General features: G+C 38.5%; 1 protein-coding gene across 2 annotated transcripts in view; it reads left to right on the top strand.

The window, feature by feature from the left end:
• The window catches only part of rhcgb (Rh family, C glycoprotein b), a 21123-nt gene extending 7234 nt beyond the window's left edge, over window positions 1-13889 (top strand). The window contains exons 2-11 of one of the 2 annotated variants that reach the window (XM_059536453.1): window positions 7710-7902; window positions 8073-8223; window positions 9663-9810; window positions 9992-10158; window positions 11081-11218; window positions 11340-11476; window positions 12173-12297; window positions 12596-12669; window positions 12754-12830; window positions 13415-13889. In XM_059536453.1, the coding sequence (XP_059392436.1) occupies window positions 7710-7902; window positions 8073-8223; window positions 9663-9810; window positions 9992-10158; window positions 11081-11218; window positions 11340-11476; window positions 12173-12297; window positions 12596-12669; window positions 12754-12830; window positions 13415-13445 (1241 nt within the window). In that variant the 3' untranslated portion in view covers window positions 13446-13889. The remainder of the gene's footprint in view (window positions 1-7709; window positions 7903-8072; window positions 8224-9662; window positions 9811-9991; window positions 10159-11080; window positions 11219-11339; window positions 11477-12172; window positions 12298-12595; window positions 12670-12753; window positions 12831-13414) is intronic. The other variant, XM_059536452.1, reaches the window with a different exon arrangement.
• The last annotated feature ends 4202 nt before the right edge of the window (window positions 13890-18091 follow it).

Genomic DNA, 18091 nt, shown 5'->3' with positions numbered 1-18091 from the left:
ATCAACCAAAAAAAAAATTTCAGACAGGTGGTAGTATGACAGTATTTACTCAACTATCAATACTTAGTCGGGCAACCCTTAGCCTTAATGACTGTCTGTAGCCTCCTTGGCATGCTGTCATCCAGGTTCATGCAAACCTGAACTTTAGTTTTTTTCCCCTGACTTGTTCTGAATAATATTTGTCCCAAATTTGTATAATTTTTACTGGTAGTCCACAATAATTCTTTGGGTATTATTTGTCAAAATTTACTTTATTTTGCTATCCTCACTTACGTAAATGAACTATAGTGTCCTGCACCCCAAAAAAGAATAAAAAATTATATCTGGTCTCTGAATCATTTTTATTTGTTTAACTGTATATCCTTCGGTTATTTTCACACTAAATTATGCCCATTCAAATTTACAACTTTTTGTTTGTTTCTTTGTAATTTTTTTTGCTCTATGGTTCATCATCTGTAATTTAATAGCATTATAGCTGCTCTGTTGTACTATAATCACGCGCTTTGCTGTAATAATGCAGGGTACCACTCGTTATAAATATCCAGGGATATTTTTCACAAATAGAAGAAGTGTTTTTTTTTTTTTCTGAAACATGCTTTGATTTATATTCCATAGCCACTCATATAATGCAGAACCACTCGCGTGCATGTATTTGTACTGTTGCAGAACAAGAGGGACAGCAACATACTGCCTAGCCGGATTTCTCTCTCTCTCTCTCTCTCTCTCTCTCTCTCTCTCCCTCCCTACTTACCTAACAACAAACTTTCCGGTGATTAGATGTATATTCTGTCGACAAGCTCGGACATCTCCGTTGCTGGGTGCTCAATCCACTCACCGTGCCTTAATCAGCTCGTGCACGTCAGCTATACAGGCTTTAATACTGAATGTTTAACATTATATTCATTGCATAGATATCCTACGTAGACAACCTTAATCTCTAATAACTACATTCTGATGTCTGTTGTTCGGTTGTCTGTGTTGTTTGTCTGAATATGGCACTTATCACATGCTGTGTTGAATCGGGGCATTTTCACGAGTATGAGTACAGTACAGGAGCTCAGTATTGGGCCGATACCGGTCCGGTGCATCCCTAGTTGTGATGTTATAGAACATTGCAATTTCAAAAATTTTTTTTTAATATAATCCTGAAAAATCCTGAAAGTTGTCATTGTATAAAAAATACAAAAAAGACACCAAACTTTTGAACAGTAGTGTATGTAAATAAATAAATATATTAGTATATATATATATATATATATATATATATATATATATATATATTAGTATATGTATAATATAGCTGCTTCCAGCGGCTGGTGAAAAATATTTTAGGTGGGGCTGTTTGAGTGGGGGGTCTGGGGGCTCCTCCCCCTGAAAAATTTTTATTTCATAGTTGTGATTTCCTGCATTCTGGTGCATTTTAGGCCACCCATGTCCCTTGCTTATAACTCAAACCAGTCAATACCAATGGTCTAAAAAGACAATATTAATTGAACTGCCATGTAGAAATCAACAGTTTCACAGGTAATGATAATGAACAAGTTGCAAGTTTATTATGCTCCGTTTCCAGATAGAAAAAGTGCAAAGCATAACAATAAATTATAATAGGGAATACAACAATCTAGTTCTTTAATCAATCCCCAGCTGTAGACTACATATCTTTAAAAGTTCACTGTAAACAAATTGGATAATGGATAGCAGTCTGTGTTGATACTAGAGAAAGAGAGAAGGCTCTCAAAGAAAGGGTGGGGAACACCAAGTATGAGTGTTCTTGAAGAACACCAAGTATGAGAAGAAAGATGATTTTAACATTTTAACTAGTATGGAAACACAGTAATCCCGCTCAGAACTTCAAAACAAAAAAAGGAAAGCAACATACTGTTACATTCCTATTGAGATCACTATTTTAATGGCAAATGTGTGTGAAATATGATGTGTGTGACTGTGAGTGAGACTGAGTGAGTAAGAGAATGACAGCATAAAAATGAATATGCTATATTTACAATGTAATCAAAATAATTTCTAAAAAGTTTCTCTTATACAAAAAAGAGAGACAAAGACATCAAGAATCAGCCAGTGAATCTCAACAATGGTGACAATTATAAAGCATGTTGCAGTGCATTCTGTGCCCAGAATGCACTGCAACATGCTTTATAACATCGTAAAATGGATTACATTGTGAAAGTTACAAATATTATGCCGTATAAGGCCAGTGCTGCTATAATTACTAAAGTTAAACTAACTCAGAAATTGCACTCTATATTGGACTCTCTTATTTGTACAGGAACCTTGTGTTGAAATCTGGAATGTCCCATGTGAGTTTTTTCTCTATAGAGAGCATAGCCAGAGCGTTGAGGCGATCTTGTGCCATCGTGTTCCTAAGGAAAGTTTTTATCCTCTTTAAAGTAGAGAAGCACCTCTCCGATTCTGCTGTTGTCATTGGTGTGGTGATGAGGATCTTGAGAAGACTTACAGTTCCGGTGAATGTGTCTTGAAGGTTATTTTCCATTACAACCTGAAAGAGAGCCAGTGCACTACTGCAACCCTGGAAGTCCTCATTTTCATAGATCAGGGACAGTTCTGTTTTAAGTCTGGCTCTGTGTGCCACCACTTCATCCAGCACTGCCATTCGTTTGAATGACTTGGAAAAGAATGTAGAAAACCCCCCTACGTCTGAAAAAAACTGGCCGATCTTTGCGATGTGGGATGTTGCCTGCTGCATAATGAACCCCTCATCACTGCGGCCCCATCATAGGCCTGGGCAATTCATTCTTTGAAGTCCCTTTAAAAACAGTGACGTTCTCCAGGTGCACCTCCAACTCACGGTCGATTGAGGCCATGAGATCAATTAGACCCAGGAAAATGCCAGGGTTTTCTGATGCGTCACTCTCATCGTGACCACGCAAAGCAAGTTCAAAGGCACCACAAAATTTCACGGCATCAATGATCTTTGACAAAATATGCCGATTCCTGTCCACCTCCTCGTTGTGCCTTCTTATGGCAATGCGGTGTCCCTAGCTGTGTGGCTATGCTAATTCGGCCTAGCATGGCTAGCTTCACAGAGTTGTCCATATGCACTCTTGCCCGTTCATGTTTCTTAATGCGTTCTGACATATGTTTCAAGTATGTTACCCCTGTCTGTGTCCACGAGCTATCACAAGCACTTGTTTTAAACAGTAAGCAAGGGAAGCAAAAGATTGCATTGACGTAACCACAGCTAGTAAGCCAAAGCTTTCGATTGAACCAACCTCGGGAAAAGGATCTCTTGTAGGTTTTCTCCTTTTCTTGCGCCTGTTGGGTTATATTCACTTCTGGCTTGTCTGGTCCGAGTTCTTTTACAATTAGTTTTTCCGCTAATGTTCTTCTTTCAACGGGATACAGGTGTAGAGATTTAACTGAATTTGGGGCTAGCTCAACTCCCACGACTTAATTAATGCTACTCGACATCATCGGCGCCTCCATACTGCACTCGCACTCCTCTGAGGTAAATATCCCGTGGTGCAGCAGGTGCACTGCTCTAATCTGTACCACGGGCAATATTTTCAGAGCCCCCAAACCATAAAATTCGACGACGATGATTGGCAAAATATAAACTTTTTTGCGTAGCAACAGAGGAACCATTGGCTTAAATTCCAGCACTGTAGGGCTGAGCGAACAGGTGTGTTCGAAGAACCCAATTAGCCGGATCATGATTAGCAGGATGATATCATCTTGGATGTGTCATTTGATCTCGGATGTAATAAGCGACGTACGAAGAACGGGCCCCTGGAACTTGAAACTAGGAACGCGAAGAAAACTGGGTGACGGAAAGTAAGGACTCCATGACACAAACAGAAACAGACCAGTTTAAATAGGCAGGATAATGACTATGAAGTGAAGACACCTGAGTGCAATTAACTAGGGATTAGAGATGTTCCGATACCCTTTTTCTCTTCCGATACCAATACCGATACCTGAGCTCAGGGTATCGGCCGATACCGAGTACTGATCCGATACCTGGGTGTGTATCTGTATATACAGCTGTATATACTACTAGCCCTGTGTAAATTGCTAGAATTATTTTATGGTGTGCTTCAGACTTATCCCTTTAATAAAACATGAACAAAAACATGGTGAACTACTGTATTTATTACAGTATTTTTATTATCTGACATGAATTTGACAGTAATATTATTTATTTTCTTAAGCGAAAAAGAACTTCAAATGCAGCCAAAAATCTAACACCGCAAACTAAAAAAGGTATTTTAGTTTTATTCGGGAGTATGTAACTTACTACCGGTACAACAGATACGCTGGTATCATCTCATTTTTACATTTTCAGCACCGACTTGGTAGTGAAGTGGCAGTACTTGTGGCATCCCTAGTCGCCGTTTTACTGTCTGGTTGGTCCAGTCTGAAATACTGCTAGACTGATCTATAATATAGAAGTGGCTTCACTGTCTGTTGGCAGTTTAGAACGCGATGAGCGATCCAGTCATATATAGATCAGTGCTGCTAACGTGTTTTCATTTCTTCTTCGCTGCTCTAAACAGGGGTTGCTTGTGGCAACACAGCACAACTTCCTGTGTTTGCAATGCATTCTGAGCAGCGAAGAAGAACCGTGCAGCGGATAGGCAAAGCTAGCGGTCATAACTAGGTCTTGTTTAAGAAAATGGTATCAGATCGTTATATGGTTTCATGTACTCGCCGATGCCAGAATTTGTTGTGGTATTGGTGATATTTCCGATACTAGTATCAGAATCGGAACAACTCTACTAGGGACGCACGATCATGATTTTTCATGGTCGATTCCGATACCGATTTTTTTACAAGCAAACTGGCCGATGCCGATTTCCTAATTTTTTTAATTATCTTTAAGCAACAAACAAGAAAGGAGGAAAGTGTGCAAAACCAAGATGTTTATTTGGTATTTAATAGGCCAAACTGGCTTTTGGCTATTGAAAACAATAACCGTAACCATCTGAAATTAACTGCAGTAACTGCACAGTAAGTAGCCTACATTCAATACAAACATAAATGATACAGACATCAGCATTTACCTTTTGTTTTTGAATTGGGTTGAAACTACAGAGAATGTGAAATTAAAGTCAATAACTGCATAGTTCTACAGTCCAAACAACACAATCAACACACATTCAATAAGATGTTTCTTAATCAGCGTTCAGTATTTGTTTTAGTTTTTAAATTTGCTTTTAAATAAAAAAAAAAAGGTCTTTACCAGTGAGACTAAATAAAAGTATGCTATATAAATACATTATTCCAAAATGTTAAAATCAAATAATGTTGGTGCGAATACAACAAAGATGCAAAAAGTATTTCATTCATCCAATAAAAAAAATTAAATAAAAAAAGAGGGTAATGATTCACATCTATATTTTTTTACTTGAGCCAATTAAAAAAAAATAATTTATTGTCTCAAGTAGAGTCCAGGGGCCCAGGGCCAAGCCGACAGGGCAGGAATCCAGGGTGGAGCAAGGTGGAACTGGAGCCATGCAGTCAAGACAGAAACCCACCAGGGCGGCCCAGAAGACCACCACATCCGTGCGGTCGAGGCAGAAGCCCACCAGGGCGGCGCAGAAGACCACCACAGCCGTGCGGTCGAGACAAAAGCCCACCAGGGCGGCGCAGAAGACCACCACAGTCGTGCGGTCGAGACAGGAGCCCACCAGGGTGGCGCCGAAGACCACCACAGCCGTGCGGTCGGGACAGGAGCCCACCAGGGTGGCGCCGAAGACCACCACAGTGGGATCGATGACACAGGAGAGCAATTGTGGTTAGGCAAGTCTGAAACGGAGAACATGAACAGGTTAAGGGTGGCCTCTGTGGCCACGACAGGATAAGTCGAGCGCTCAGAGAGTTCGGCTGAGACGTGACGAGACTCTGGAAGTTCCGCAGAGACGAGGAGAGGCTCCGGTAATTCAGCAGAGACGTGGAGAGACTCTGGTAGTTCAACAGAGACGTGGAGAGATTCTGGTAGATCCGTGGTGTTTAGACTGGATTCAGGAAGATCAATGGTGACTTGACTCTGCTCATTCAGATCAATGGTGACTTCCATTTGCTCATGAAGATCATTGGTGACCTGACTTTGCTCTTGAAGATCACCAGTGACTTGACTTGACTCCTGAGGTCTAACTGCGGTAGTGCTTAACTCATGAGTGTCAATGGTGACTTGCCTTTGCCCATGAAGATAGTCGGTGACTTGCCTTTGCCCATGAAGATAGTCGGTGACTTGACTTTGCCCTTGAAGATCACCGGTGACTTGACTTGACTCCTGAGGTCTAACAGCGGTAGTGCTTAACTCATGAGTGTCAATGGTGACTTGCCTTTGCCCATGAAGATAGTCAGTGACTTGACTTTGCCCTTGAAGATCACAGGTGACTTGACTTGACTCCTGAGGTCTAACAGCGGTAGTGCTTAACTCATGAGTGTCAACGGTGACCTGACCGGACTCTGGAGGGTCAACGGTGACCTGACCCGACTCTGGAGGGTCAACGGTGACCTGACCCGACTCTGGAGGGTCAACGGTGACCTGACCCGACTCTGGAGGGTCAACGGTGACCTGACCCGACTCTGGAGGGTCAACGGTGACCTGACCCGACTCTGGAGGGTCAACGGTGACCTGACCCGACTCTGGAGGGTCAACGGTGACCTGACCCGACTCTGGAGGGTCTGGGCTGTCATCTTGTGCAGAGGCGCTGGACAGGCGGCCATCTTGTGCCATGGCTCTGGGCCGGCGGCCATCTTGTGCAGTGGCGCTGGGCCGGTGGCCAACTTGCGCTGTGGCGCTGGGCTGGCGGCCACCTTGTGCTGTGGTGCTGGGCTGGCAGCCATATGGTGCAGTGGTGCTGGGCTGGCGGTCCTCCTGTCTGTAGACCCCGGTCTAGAATCGGCCATCCCACCGGGAGAGACAGGTTTGGCTGGGGTATCCCACGGAGACCGATGTTGTAGGTAAAAGACGAACTCCCAAAAATCAAAGGCGTCCAACTGACCGGGTCATCCAGACCGGCGTTGAAAAGGTCCTTCAGGGCCGCATCATTATATCCCATACCACCCGCCAGGGTCCAGAACACTTGTGCCACACCACCCACCTCATTCCCCTCTTGACGGAGGGTGGTTAATTTGTGGAATCTCGCCCTCCGCTCCTCCACACTGGCTGGGGAACGGACACAAAGTCCCACACCGCTGGATCTAAACATGATGGAGTCCTCCTGTGACGATCAAGGAACACAGGGACACAGGAGACGAGAGATCCAAAAGCAGTGTGAGTTTTAATGGGTAATCCAAATCAGAATCCAACAAGCAGGGGGTCAAAACCAAAAATCAATCCAAACACAAACAAACAAACAGGAATAAAAATAGGAACAGGAACTCTAAACTAGGAACGCGAGGAAACTGGGTGACGGAAAGTAAGGACTCCATGACACAAACAGAAACAGACCAGTTTAAATTGGCAGGATAATGACTATGAAGTGAAGACACCTGAGTGCAATTAACAGGAGTGCAATTACTGTGATGTAGGCCTTGTGGGAATTGTAGTGCCTGCGGTGAGGTGCCTATGGGGAAGTGAGACCACTAGTGGAGACCCAGGGAAACACAGAACAGACACTGTGACACATCCTTGACACCACATCTTTCTATTAGACTGATTTCTTATAATCCTCACTATGGTTTTGATTGACTGTATATATTTTTTCTTCATCTTTCTGTAGGTTTTCAGGATGTTCATGTAATGATCTTCGTGGGCTTTGGCTTTCTCATGACCTTCCTGAAGCGCTACAGCTTTGGTGCCGTGGGATTCAACTTCCTGATTGCGGCTTTTGGCATCCAGTGGGCTCTTCTGATGCAAGGCTGGTTCCATTCTCTGGACTACACTGATGGAAAGATCAAGATCGGTATAGAAAAGTATGTTACTTCTTATTTGTGAGATATTACAGCTGCCAAAAAAAAAGGGCAACAGTTTTAGTCAAAACCAGGTGAAAAATGATACAAGAAAATGAGACTGAATAAAATGGAACACACATTCAGGGCTGAATCAAATGGTACAGATGTTTAAACGTTTCCTCTGTGTTCAGCTTGATCAATGCAGATTTCTGTGTGGCGGGGTGTCTGATCGCCTACGGAGCCGTTCTGGGGAAGGTCAGTCCTGTTCAGCTGCTGGTGATGACGCTGTTTGGTATCACGCTGTATTCAGTCGAGGAGTACATCATCCTGAACATCCTCCATGTGGGTCCGATCACTGTTTTGCTTTGTATTTTTTAGATCTGTTAAAGTTAACATGCACTTAAGATGTTGAAGAAGAAATGTTTTAATATAATTTTTGACACATTATATTAATTAATTAATTATAATAAAATAACATGTAAAAAATGTGTGTGTGTGTGTGTATATATATATATATATTTATATATATATATATATATATATATATATATATATATATATATATATACTCACCTAGAGGATTTTTAGGAACACGTGCTCAATTTCTCATTAATGCAATTATCTAATCAACCAATCACATGGCAGTTTCTTCAATGCATTTAGGAGTGTGGTCCTGGTCAAGACAATCTCCTGAACTCCAAACTGAATGTCAGAATGGGAAAGAAAGGTGATTTAAGCAATTTTGAGCGTGGTATGGTTGTTGGTGCCAGACAGGCGGATCTGAGTATTTCACAATCTGCTCAGTTACTGGGATTTTCACGCACAACAATTTCTAGGGCTTACAAAGATTGGTGTGAAAAGGGAAAAACATCCAGTATGCGGCAGTCCTGTGGGCGAAAATGCCTTGTTGATGCTAAAGGTCAGAGAAGAATGGGCCGACTGATTCAAGCTAATAGAAGAGCAACTTTGACTGAAATAACCACTGGATTTGCATCCCACAAATCTCCATCAACTGCAAGATGCTATCCTATCAATATGGGCCAACATTTCTAAAGAATGCTTTCAGCACCTTGTTGAATCAATGGCACGTAGAATTAAGGCAGTTCTGAAGGTGAAAGGGGGTCAAACACAGCATTAGTATGGTGTTCCTAATAATCCTTTAGGTGAGTGTGTATATGTATATTTATAGATTATATATATATATATATATATTCCAGAAGATAAGTTTGCATTAGTACAACGACAATTTGTTTTGCGTAATCATATTTATTTAATTGATTTATTTTACCAAAATTCCCATAATTGTTAGTACAAATGTGTTTTCATACACCATCATTAAATATTTGAGGTCAGTAATTTTTTCCTGACCAATTAATTTTTTTATTAAGCAAGAAGGCATTAAATTGATTAAAAGTGACAGTAAAGTAATATATTATCACAAAAGATTTCTATAAGGCATGAAATCAACATATTCGGATGGTTTCTGAAGGATCATGTGACACTGAAAACAGTAATAGAGTAATAAGATTAAAAAGAGTAATCCTGAAAATTCAGCTTTGTCCACAATATTAAGTATATTTCATAAAATATTGATGTAGTATTCTGTATTTTTGATCCCTTTGAACTATAGTGTACATTAGAGTCTCACTGACAGTGTTCATCTGTTAAAGCATTTATTCTGTATATATTGGCATATAGATGAACTTAAAAGCCACAAAATGTATGTTTTGAGTTCAAATGAATGCCATCAAATCTTTGTTCAATGATTCAATCCTTGTTAGGCCAAAGATGCCGGCGGGTCCATGGTGATCCACACTTTTGGAGCTTATTATGGTCTGTCCATTTCATGGGTTTTGTATCGGCCTAATTTGAATAAGAGCAAACATTTAAATGGGTCTGTCTACCACTCGGATGTGTTCGCCATGATTGGTAAGCCCATTAATTTTGTGACAAATGTTGGACAATTAGCTTGCAATATATTTTCTTATTGGAAGGTTGCTGGACATTCTGTACAAAAGCTTTCTTAGCAAATACACAAATGGACACTGATGAAAAAATGAATTGGAGGCTCAGATATTGTTTGGATTTTACACCCTGGCGTCCCGTGCAGGCACCCTCTTCCTGTGGATGTTCTGGCCAAGTTTCAACTCTGCCATTGCTGATCATGGAGACGGTCAGCACAGAGCTGCCATCAACACTTACCTATCCTTGGCCTCCAGCGTCCTCACTACAGTCGCCATCTCCAGCCTGTTTGAGAAAACAGGGAAACTAGACATGGTAAGCATCTGCCTTTTTTTTTGTCTTTTTTTTTTTTTTTTTTTTTTAATCAGACCAGTTTCACTAAATTGCAAGATTCAATCAGATAACAGAAAACAAAAAAAATATATATATATTATTTTATTTGCAAAACAATAACTGAAAATATGAATTTATTTTAAAAAAGTGATTTACAAGCCTGGAGAACTTGCAAAAACTAATCAAAATAATTTGTGATGTTCATGTCCTGCAAATATATATATTTAATTATATTCATATATTACAAAAAATCTAACTACCATTCAAGTCTTTTTGTACTCCATTTTCTTGTGCAATTATGCAATTATGTGTGTGTGTGTGTATATATATATATATATATATATATATATATATATATATATATATATATATATATATATATATATATATATATATATATATATATATATATATATATATATATATATATATATATATATATATGAGACCTCAAACACTAGCTTTCTCTATTCTTTTTTTATTCTATCTGTTTTCTTTTTATTTATTGTATTATTTAAAAGCCCATGCTACGTGTACTGTGTTAAGCTAACTGAGACTTGTTATAGCACTTATATATCATTACTCTTTTTGTTGTTTTTGATTGCTTCCACTGTCCTCATTTGTAAGTTGCTTTGGATAAAAGCGTCTGCTAAATGAATAAATGTAAATATATTAGTATATTGTTATTATTTGTATTTTTGTATTATTATTATTGTTGTTGTTGTTATCAGTTTTATCCAGCAAATGAAATGACTGGGCAAGTCACGGAAATGAATTGCTCAACCATTTCACTCGCTCATTTAATCTGTTGGAAATGCATATGTGATTTTGAACTAGATTTAGACTCTTTAATTTAAATGGAATGAACGGTGAATTGTGTGTGTGTTTGTTTTTTCCCGTCCAGGTTCACATCCAGAATTCCACACTGGCTGGTGGAGTTGCTGTAGGAACAGCAGCTGAATTTATGCTGTCGCCATACGGTGCTTTAATTGTGGGCTTCATCTGTGGCATCATATCCACAATGGGCTATATTCATCTCACGGTGAGTCTTGCCTGTGAAAGATGAGTTATTCCAGATTTTTCTCTTTCCAGACTGACCTTTTATGCCATCTGTGTTTCTTTAATTATTGATTTAACTACACTCATTTGTCTCTACCCCTCAGCCATTTTTGGAGGAGAAACTGAAGATTCAGGACACCTGTGGCATCCATAACCTGCACGCTATGCCAGGTGTCATTGGAGGAATTGTGGGTGCCGTCACCGCCGCTGCTGCCACCACCACTGTTTATGGAGATCTAGGGTTCGTAAACGAAAAAAAATTACATTTTGTTTCATGTAACACAAGTTTAAAGGAATAGTCCATCCAAAAATTAAAAATGTATTCACCTTCAAGCCATTCAAGATGTAGATGAGTTTTTCTTCACCAGAACAGATTTGGAGAAATTGAACTTTACTTCATTACCTGCTCACCAGTGGATCCTCTACAGTGAATGGGTGCCGTCAGAATGAGAGACCAAACAGCTGATTAAAAACAACACAAATAATACACAGTCCACAAATTCAAATGTCTTGTGAAGTGAAAAGCCACATCTCTGTAAGAAACAAATCCATCGAGTTGTTTTTCACCTCTGGTCAAAATACCAGTCCATAATCCAAAATGGTGCTTGATCTGTGCATATTTCCTTTTTTTTTTTTTTTTTTTTTTTACCAGAGAAACCAATTTTTCTAAATGGAGTACACCTATTTTAATAATTTTAATTTAACAAGCTGTTAATTTATGGAATGGAGTGGTGTTATTGTGATGTTTTTATCAGCTGTTCATTCTGACGGCACCCATTCACTTCAGAGGATCCACTGGTGAGCTAGTTTTCTACAAACATGTTCTGCTAAAGAAACAAACTCACCTATGTATTGGATGGCCGTTTTTGGTTGTACTGTTCAGAAATGGTATTAATAATATTTAGCTTACTCTAATAATTACCATTGTCCATTTCAGGTTGGCAAATACCTTTGACTTTACGGGGTCTTTTGCCAAACGTGTACCCAATATCCAGGGCGCATATCAAGCTGCAGGACTGTGTGTGGCCTTGTGTTTTGGAATTGGAGGTGGCATATTTGTTGGTAAGAGTCTTTTGATATTAATCCGGTTTAAGTACTCAATACAATTCTATGAAGTACAATACAATTCTTCAGAAAAGCTTGTGGATCCTGAAGCACTTTGTTGTGATTGTTTGCCATGTATTGGTGTGTTGTTTGGACCGTGTAGGATGACATCAGCTAGTCAGGCTTCATAAATACATCTGATCTTCACCTGGAGTGAAAAGCCAGGCGTGTTGGATTTCAAGGCGTATTGGCTTTCAGTCTGTAATGGAAATGTCACATTTATCATGTTGACATAACTGTATCGTTACACCAACAGGCCTGGTTCTGAAGCTGCCCATCTGGGGCGATCCTGCAGATGAAAACTGCTTCGATGACGTGATCTACTGGGAGGTCAGCCAGTTTTATTTCTCTTTCAACATTTCCAGGAAATTTGAATTTAAACAGTATAGTGATATGTTATTTTAACCATTGCAGGTTCCTGAAGATGAAGAGAGTGTTCCTCCCATCCTGGTCTACGACAACCACACGATCTCCAACAAAAATTCAGTCATGTGAGTACTGGGATAAAACACTGACCCCAACATTTCGAATGAGAGCCAGTTACCCTTTCCTCAGTTATTGGCTTATTTATGTGAATTCTAGACATTTTAATCTGTGTCTAATAAAAATGATATATACTGTCATATATATAATGAGCATCTCCTGTGAGGTGAAAAATGTCCACCAGGGGGCGCATGAGACTTACATCCTTTTTGTCCTTGAAGACATTTGTACACTAAAATGTGTAATCATTTAGAAGCAACAATTGTGAAAATGCTAGACATGCATAAAAGCCACAGAACTGAACATGCACAGTGAACAAAAATGCACAGTGAGCTTGTATATAAAATAGTGCTGTTATTATTATTAGAGAAGTTATATTATAAAAATTAAAAAAAAGAAGCTGCTTAAAAATCTGTCAGCATATAACTGTAGAGCAATAGTAGCAATAAAAAGCTATGTAGATTTATTATGGTTTGACATTAGGAGTGATTTCTTCTGTCCACCAGAAGGTGGCTCTTGATGACCACTCTTGATGTGAGTTTAGGAGCAACACACTCGAACTGAAAGCTGATGCATGGTTTCTCTCATACAGGAGAGAGACAAACTTCGTGGAGCAGAGTTAACTCACGGAGTCAGATCTGCTTTCCTGCTGTTCTCACTGAACATTTTGCTTTCCATGAAACACCTATCCACAATATTTTAATTGTACAGAGAATACATATTTTTTTCACACAGGTTGAGATGCGAAAATCTTGAATATCTCACTTCACGTTTTTGCATATCAGAATTATTAGGTCAGAATTCATGTCATTTAGAATTATGAAATGGAAAAAATGCATTTATTTTTGCTCTTTTTTTTTAAAAGTGACTTTCCCTGTGAATGTGTTCATAAAAAAAGTGACCAAAAAAAACCTCTGAACCTTTTTAATGAAATCAGTTTCACATCTGTTAATTTAAACATTTGTTATCCAGACATTCTTTGATCTTTGTAATGTAATTATTTTGTTTTGTAAGATTAGAAATAGTATCTTAATTTTGTAGACGAGGATCAGCGCGTTGTATCTACATTTTTTAAAAAGCAAAATCCTTTTATTTATAGATTTTTCGCATGTCAATCGGCATGCGTGCATAACATATCTAAATCAAAAATTGTTTTCTTCATCGTTTTCTTAATGCATGCACAAATTTGTAAAAAAAAATAGCAAAAATCTGTATGTGTTTCCTTTCTCTGATAATGTAGCCTACTGTACATGTTTAATGTTTTTTTAATCTTTACTGTAAGATTATTCAAAAGAAAAGTAAATATTATTAAACCTTTGACTACTGTCTAATTCCAGATTAAATTATTAAAGTGATTCCTACATTAGCTTAATTTGCTCATTTCTTCTCTGAACAGTTCCGCACTGATTTGTATAAATACATTCAGCTTGGGATAAAAAGCAATTTAGCACAAATCGCTCACAAATATGTGCACAAATGCTCTTAAAACAATTTTTCAGTTTTATGATGTGCTCTTTAAGGCTGGTTTGTAAATGTTAATTTGAGAAGAAAGTTGCAGTTTGCATCCATTGTGTGCTACAGATAGGATGTTCAGTTTTTCTTCCACCAAAGTGCTGTGTGAACTTCTCTTTTGGACCCTCTTGAGGATTCCAGTTGTTTTTGGCCAGTGACCATCTTTATATGGCTTGTAGACTGACGGAGGGGTGAAAGGTCGTGACATTTGCTTGTCTGAGGTCGATTGGTTGATGTCAGAGGTGTGTCCCATTAAACACAACACCAAACAGATAACTGGATGTTGGAGGTCAAAGGCTAGATGAAGGCCACAGGTGAATGCAGGACAGTTTAAGAAATTCATGCTTTTATTCAGCAAGGATGCATTAAATCGATCAAAAGTGACATTAAGGACATTTATAATATTACAAAATATACACACATGCAGCATATATTTACATGTATATATTTATATTCATATAAATTATTTCAAATATAAATATATTTAATATATAAACATAACATATTTTCTTAAATGTATACATGCATGCATTTGTATATACATAACAAATATACACAGCACACACATATATTATGTAAACGAAAACTTTTATTTTGGATGCGATTAATCATTTGACCGCATATATATGAGTGTATATAGTTATAAAGCATAAACTGTTTGTTGTTGTTTATTAGATGAAATGGACAAGCTATTGAAGGGATCCTTCAATACTGCACCTCCTAATACTTTTTGTCATCATTCCTGTTCTTCGAATTTGGGTTTTATTAGATCACGGTTTCAAAAACAGTCAAATATTTAGTCAGAAACAAACAGTCCATATGGGTGAACGCAAGCCTTTAACTTCCCCTCTCTGGGAAATCAGCATGTGACATACTTAGATCTCCGCTCCCATCCCGTCAAAGGACGTGAGGAACAAACAAACCTTCCAATTAACTGCTTTGGGTTCCTGCGGAGGGAAGCGGGAAACCCCCTCCTTTCTAGAAGCACTCACACACCCCTTCTCCACCTTCTCAGCATTCACAGGCCTCGCTCTGCATTCTCTTTCCCCGCAGGCCTTTCGCGGCTAATGTTTATTCATTTACCACTTAAAGGACGGACACTGCACCCAGTTAAAACTAAATCAAGCTCCATTCATGACATGATCCTTTTCGCAGGACTCAAAGGGCCCCGGTCCGAGGGGGGCCGTGACCCTGAAGACGCAGAGCGAGGGAGGGGTGGGTTTGATCCTATAGCCCTCTGAAAAAGACAGCACTGTCTGCCTCGGCGGTGATTAAGCCGACCAATGGCGGCCGCGGCGGGAATTTTGAAGAGGCGTGCTGGAGATTAAAATATGTCCCGTCCATTCAGAGCCGCTGGGATAATGGAAGAAAGGAGCGTAAGAGGAGGGAATGAAGGGATAGTGGGACGAGGTCTTTTCACGGCTCATGACTGATCGCCCATCTTTTGATTGACGTCCCGTGTGGAGCTGAAGGGTGGGAAAGTTCTGGGTGGGGTTGATGTTGAGCTGTGAGAAATGAAGGTTAGGACATTGTGTGTGAGAAGAGAGGCTTTGGTGAGACGCTCCACGCCGCTAATTAGCTGTGACCGTTACAGCCGCTCGGTGGCACGCTGAATACTACAAATAAATGTTTTACCCAGATTAGTAAGGATAATGTGGAATTAAATATGTGCATTATGTACAGCGGATCCATAATGCTTCAGACACTCAAACTAGACAAGACTCTCTGAAAGATAATACAATATCAAAATCAATTACTATATACATATGTATATATATATATATGTGTGTGTGTGTGTGTGTGTTTTAAACTTATAATATATATTTGTTTAAATGTTTTTGATTGTGTGTGATTTTAGAATTTTGTATGAATTATTTTGTATTTATTTATTCTTTAAATAAAATGGCAAGATACAAAGAGAGGAAGCGCATATCACATACACATTATACATGAATAATTTAAAATTGAATGTGTGTGTTATTTTTGTAGGCAAGTACAAAGTTATTGTAAAGCTATAAAATATGCTTTGAATTAAAATAATGTATGTTAAATCACTGTATATTCTATGGCCCTACACCAACCCTACACCTAACCCTCACAGGAAACTTTGTGCATTTTTACTTTCTCAAAAAAAACAAAACTGATTTATAAGCATTTTGAAAAATGGGGACATTAGTTATGTCCTCATAAGTCACCCTCTCCTTGTAATACCTGTGTCATACCCATGTCATTATACAGAGTTGTGTCCTGATATGTCACAAAAACAAGAGCACACGCACACACACACACACACACACACACACACACACACACACACACACACACACACATTAAACACTATTTTACATTAAAATTATTGATACTAGTAATAGTAAATAATAGTAAATAAAATATATAACTTTTGATCTTTTGAGTGTCTTGTGTGTGTGTGTGTGTGTGTATTGATAATAATATGATAAGATGGTTACATTTATGAGTTTGACTCTATAATTTGAGGATGAACTGAGTTCATATATCCACAAAAAAAAAAACCCTGGCACTTGTTTATTGAAAATGGCAAAACTTATTCATATGATGACTTTATTGGAGTGGCTTTGATGATGCATAGAAATGTATAGTTATTATTTAAATAAATGTGCATTTAGAGCTTTAATCTTAAAATGAAAATGTTTTTTGAATGTGTCTCTGTTGGTCTGATATAACACTCCTCAGGTTGTGAGGTTGTGAGTGTTTCTGTGCTCTACACTCATGAGCCAGTCTGTAAATCCAGCCTGATCTCTATAAAGGGGTTTACAAAGGCGCCAAACTGGGCTTACACTGTCCTCAGTCTGAGCTCTTCGTTTGTATTCTAGTTTCATTGAGGAAGCTGTTAGTATTATGGGATGTCGGTCTAAATCTCATTCAGGAAAAGCAGCAGTAAAAGCTTTAACTGCTCTCTGAGCGTGATCCGGGTTAGGAAACTCTTCAGTGTTGATTCTGCTGAAGCGATCCTATTAGAGTTTGCTTTGAGGATTTGTTTTCTATATTTCTGATAGTGATAGATCGGTATATGTACCATCTAGATTAAGTGCTCAATATTGAAAACTGCCCATTCATCCAATCAACACAACTAGCATTACCTCCTGTAACATCAAATTCAGTGAAATGCTTTTTGCTTTGTTTGTGTTATAAGCAGTGTTAATTTAATTTGAGCAGTTTTCATTTCTATATTCATGTACAGTATGTGTCAGCTTTTTCAGTTTAGATAGAAACAGCAGTTTATGAAATGCAAATTTAAAGTAAATATTTACTCGTTTTGATTGTTTTACAAAGTTTCCTGACAGAAAACCTAAAGTGAAGAAACTAGAACCTTTGGGAGAAGGAAGCTTTTATACACAAGGTCAGGGAGCTGAAAGAGAGCAATGATTAAAAACACTTTTGAGATCAGTTAATAGCCATATCGGCTTTCTCAGTTTCCTCTTGTGTTACCGACAGGCTTGTCAAGAAATAATGTACTTAAATTTTTCATATATTCGAGTGAATTTGAAGTAAATTGTGCATGAGTTGTTTTATGAGCTGTATTTAGAATTATACAAGCCAAAACTGCTCTGTTTATGTCTCTTCTCTATTTAGCCCTTATTATTCACTATTATTTACATTTTATACATTACACTGAAAAAAAAATTTTTTTAAGGTAAGTGGTTGCAAACAATTTATTATAGCTACATTTAATAATAATAAAAAAAATTAAAATTTAATCAACTAAATTTGTTTATTT

This window comes from Carassius carassius, chromosome 43 (assembly GCF_963082965.1).
Source record: "Carassius carassius chromosome 43, fCarCar2.1, whole genome shotgun sequence".
Taxonomy (NCBI): domain Eukaryota; kingdom Metazoa; phylum Chordata; class Actinopteri; order Cypriniformes; family Cyprinidae; genus Carassius; species Carassius carassius.
This window is presented reverse-complemented; position numbering and strand designations above follow the sequence as displayed.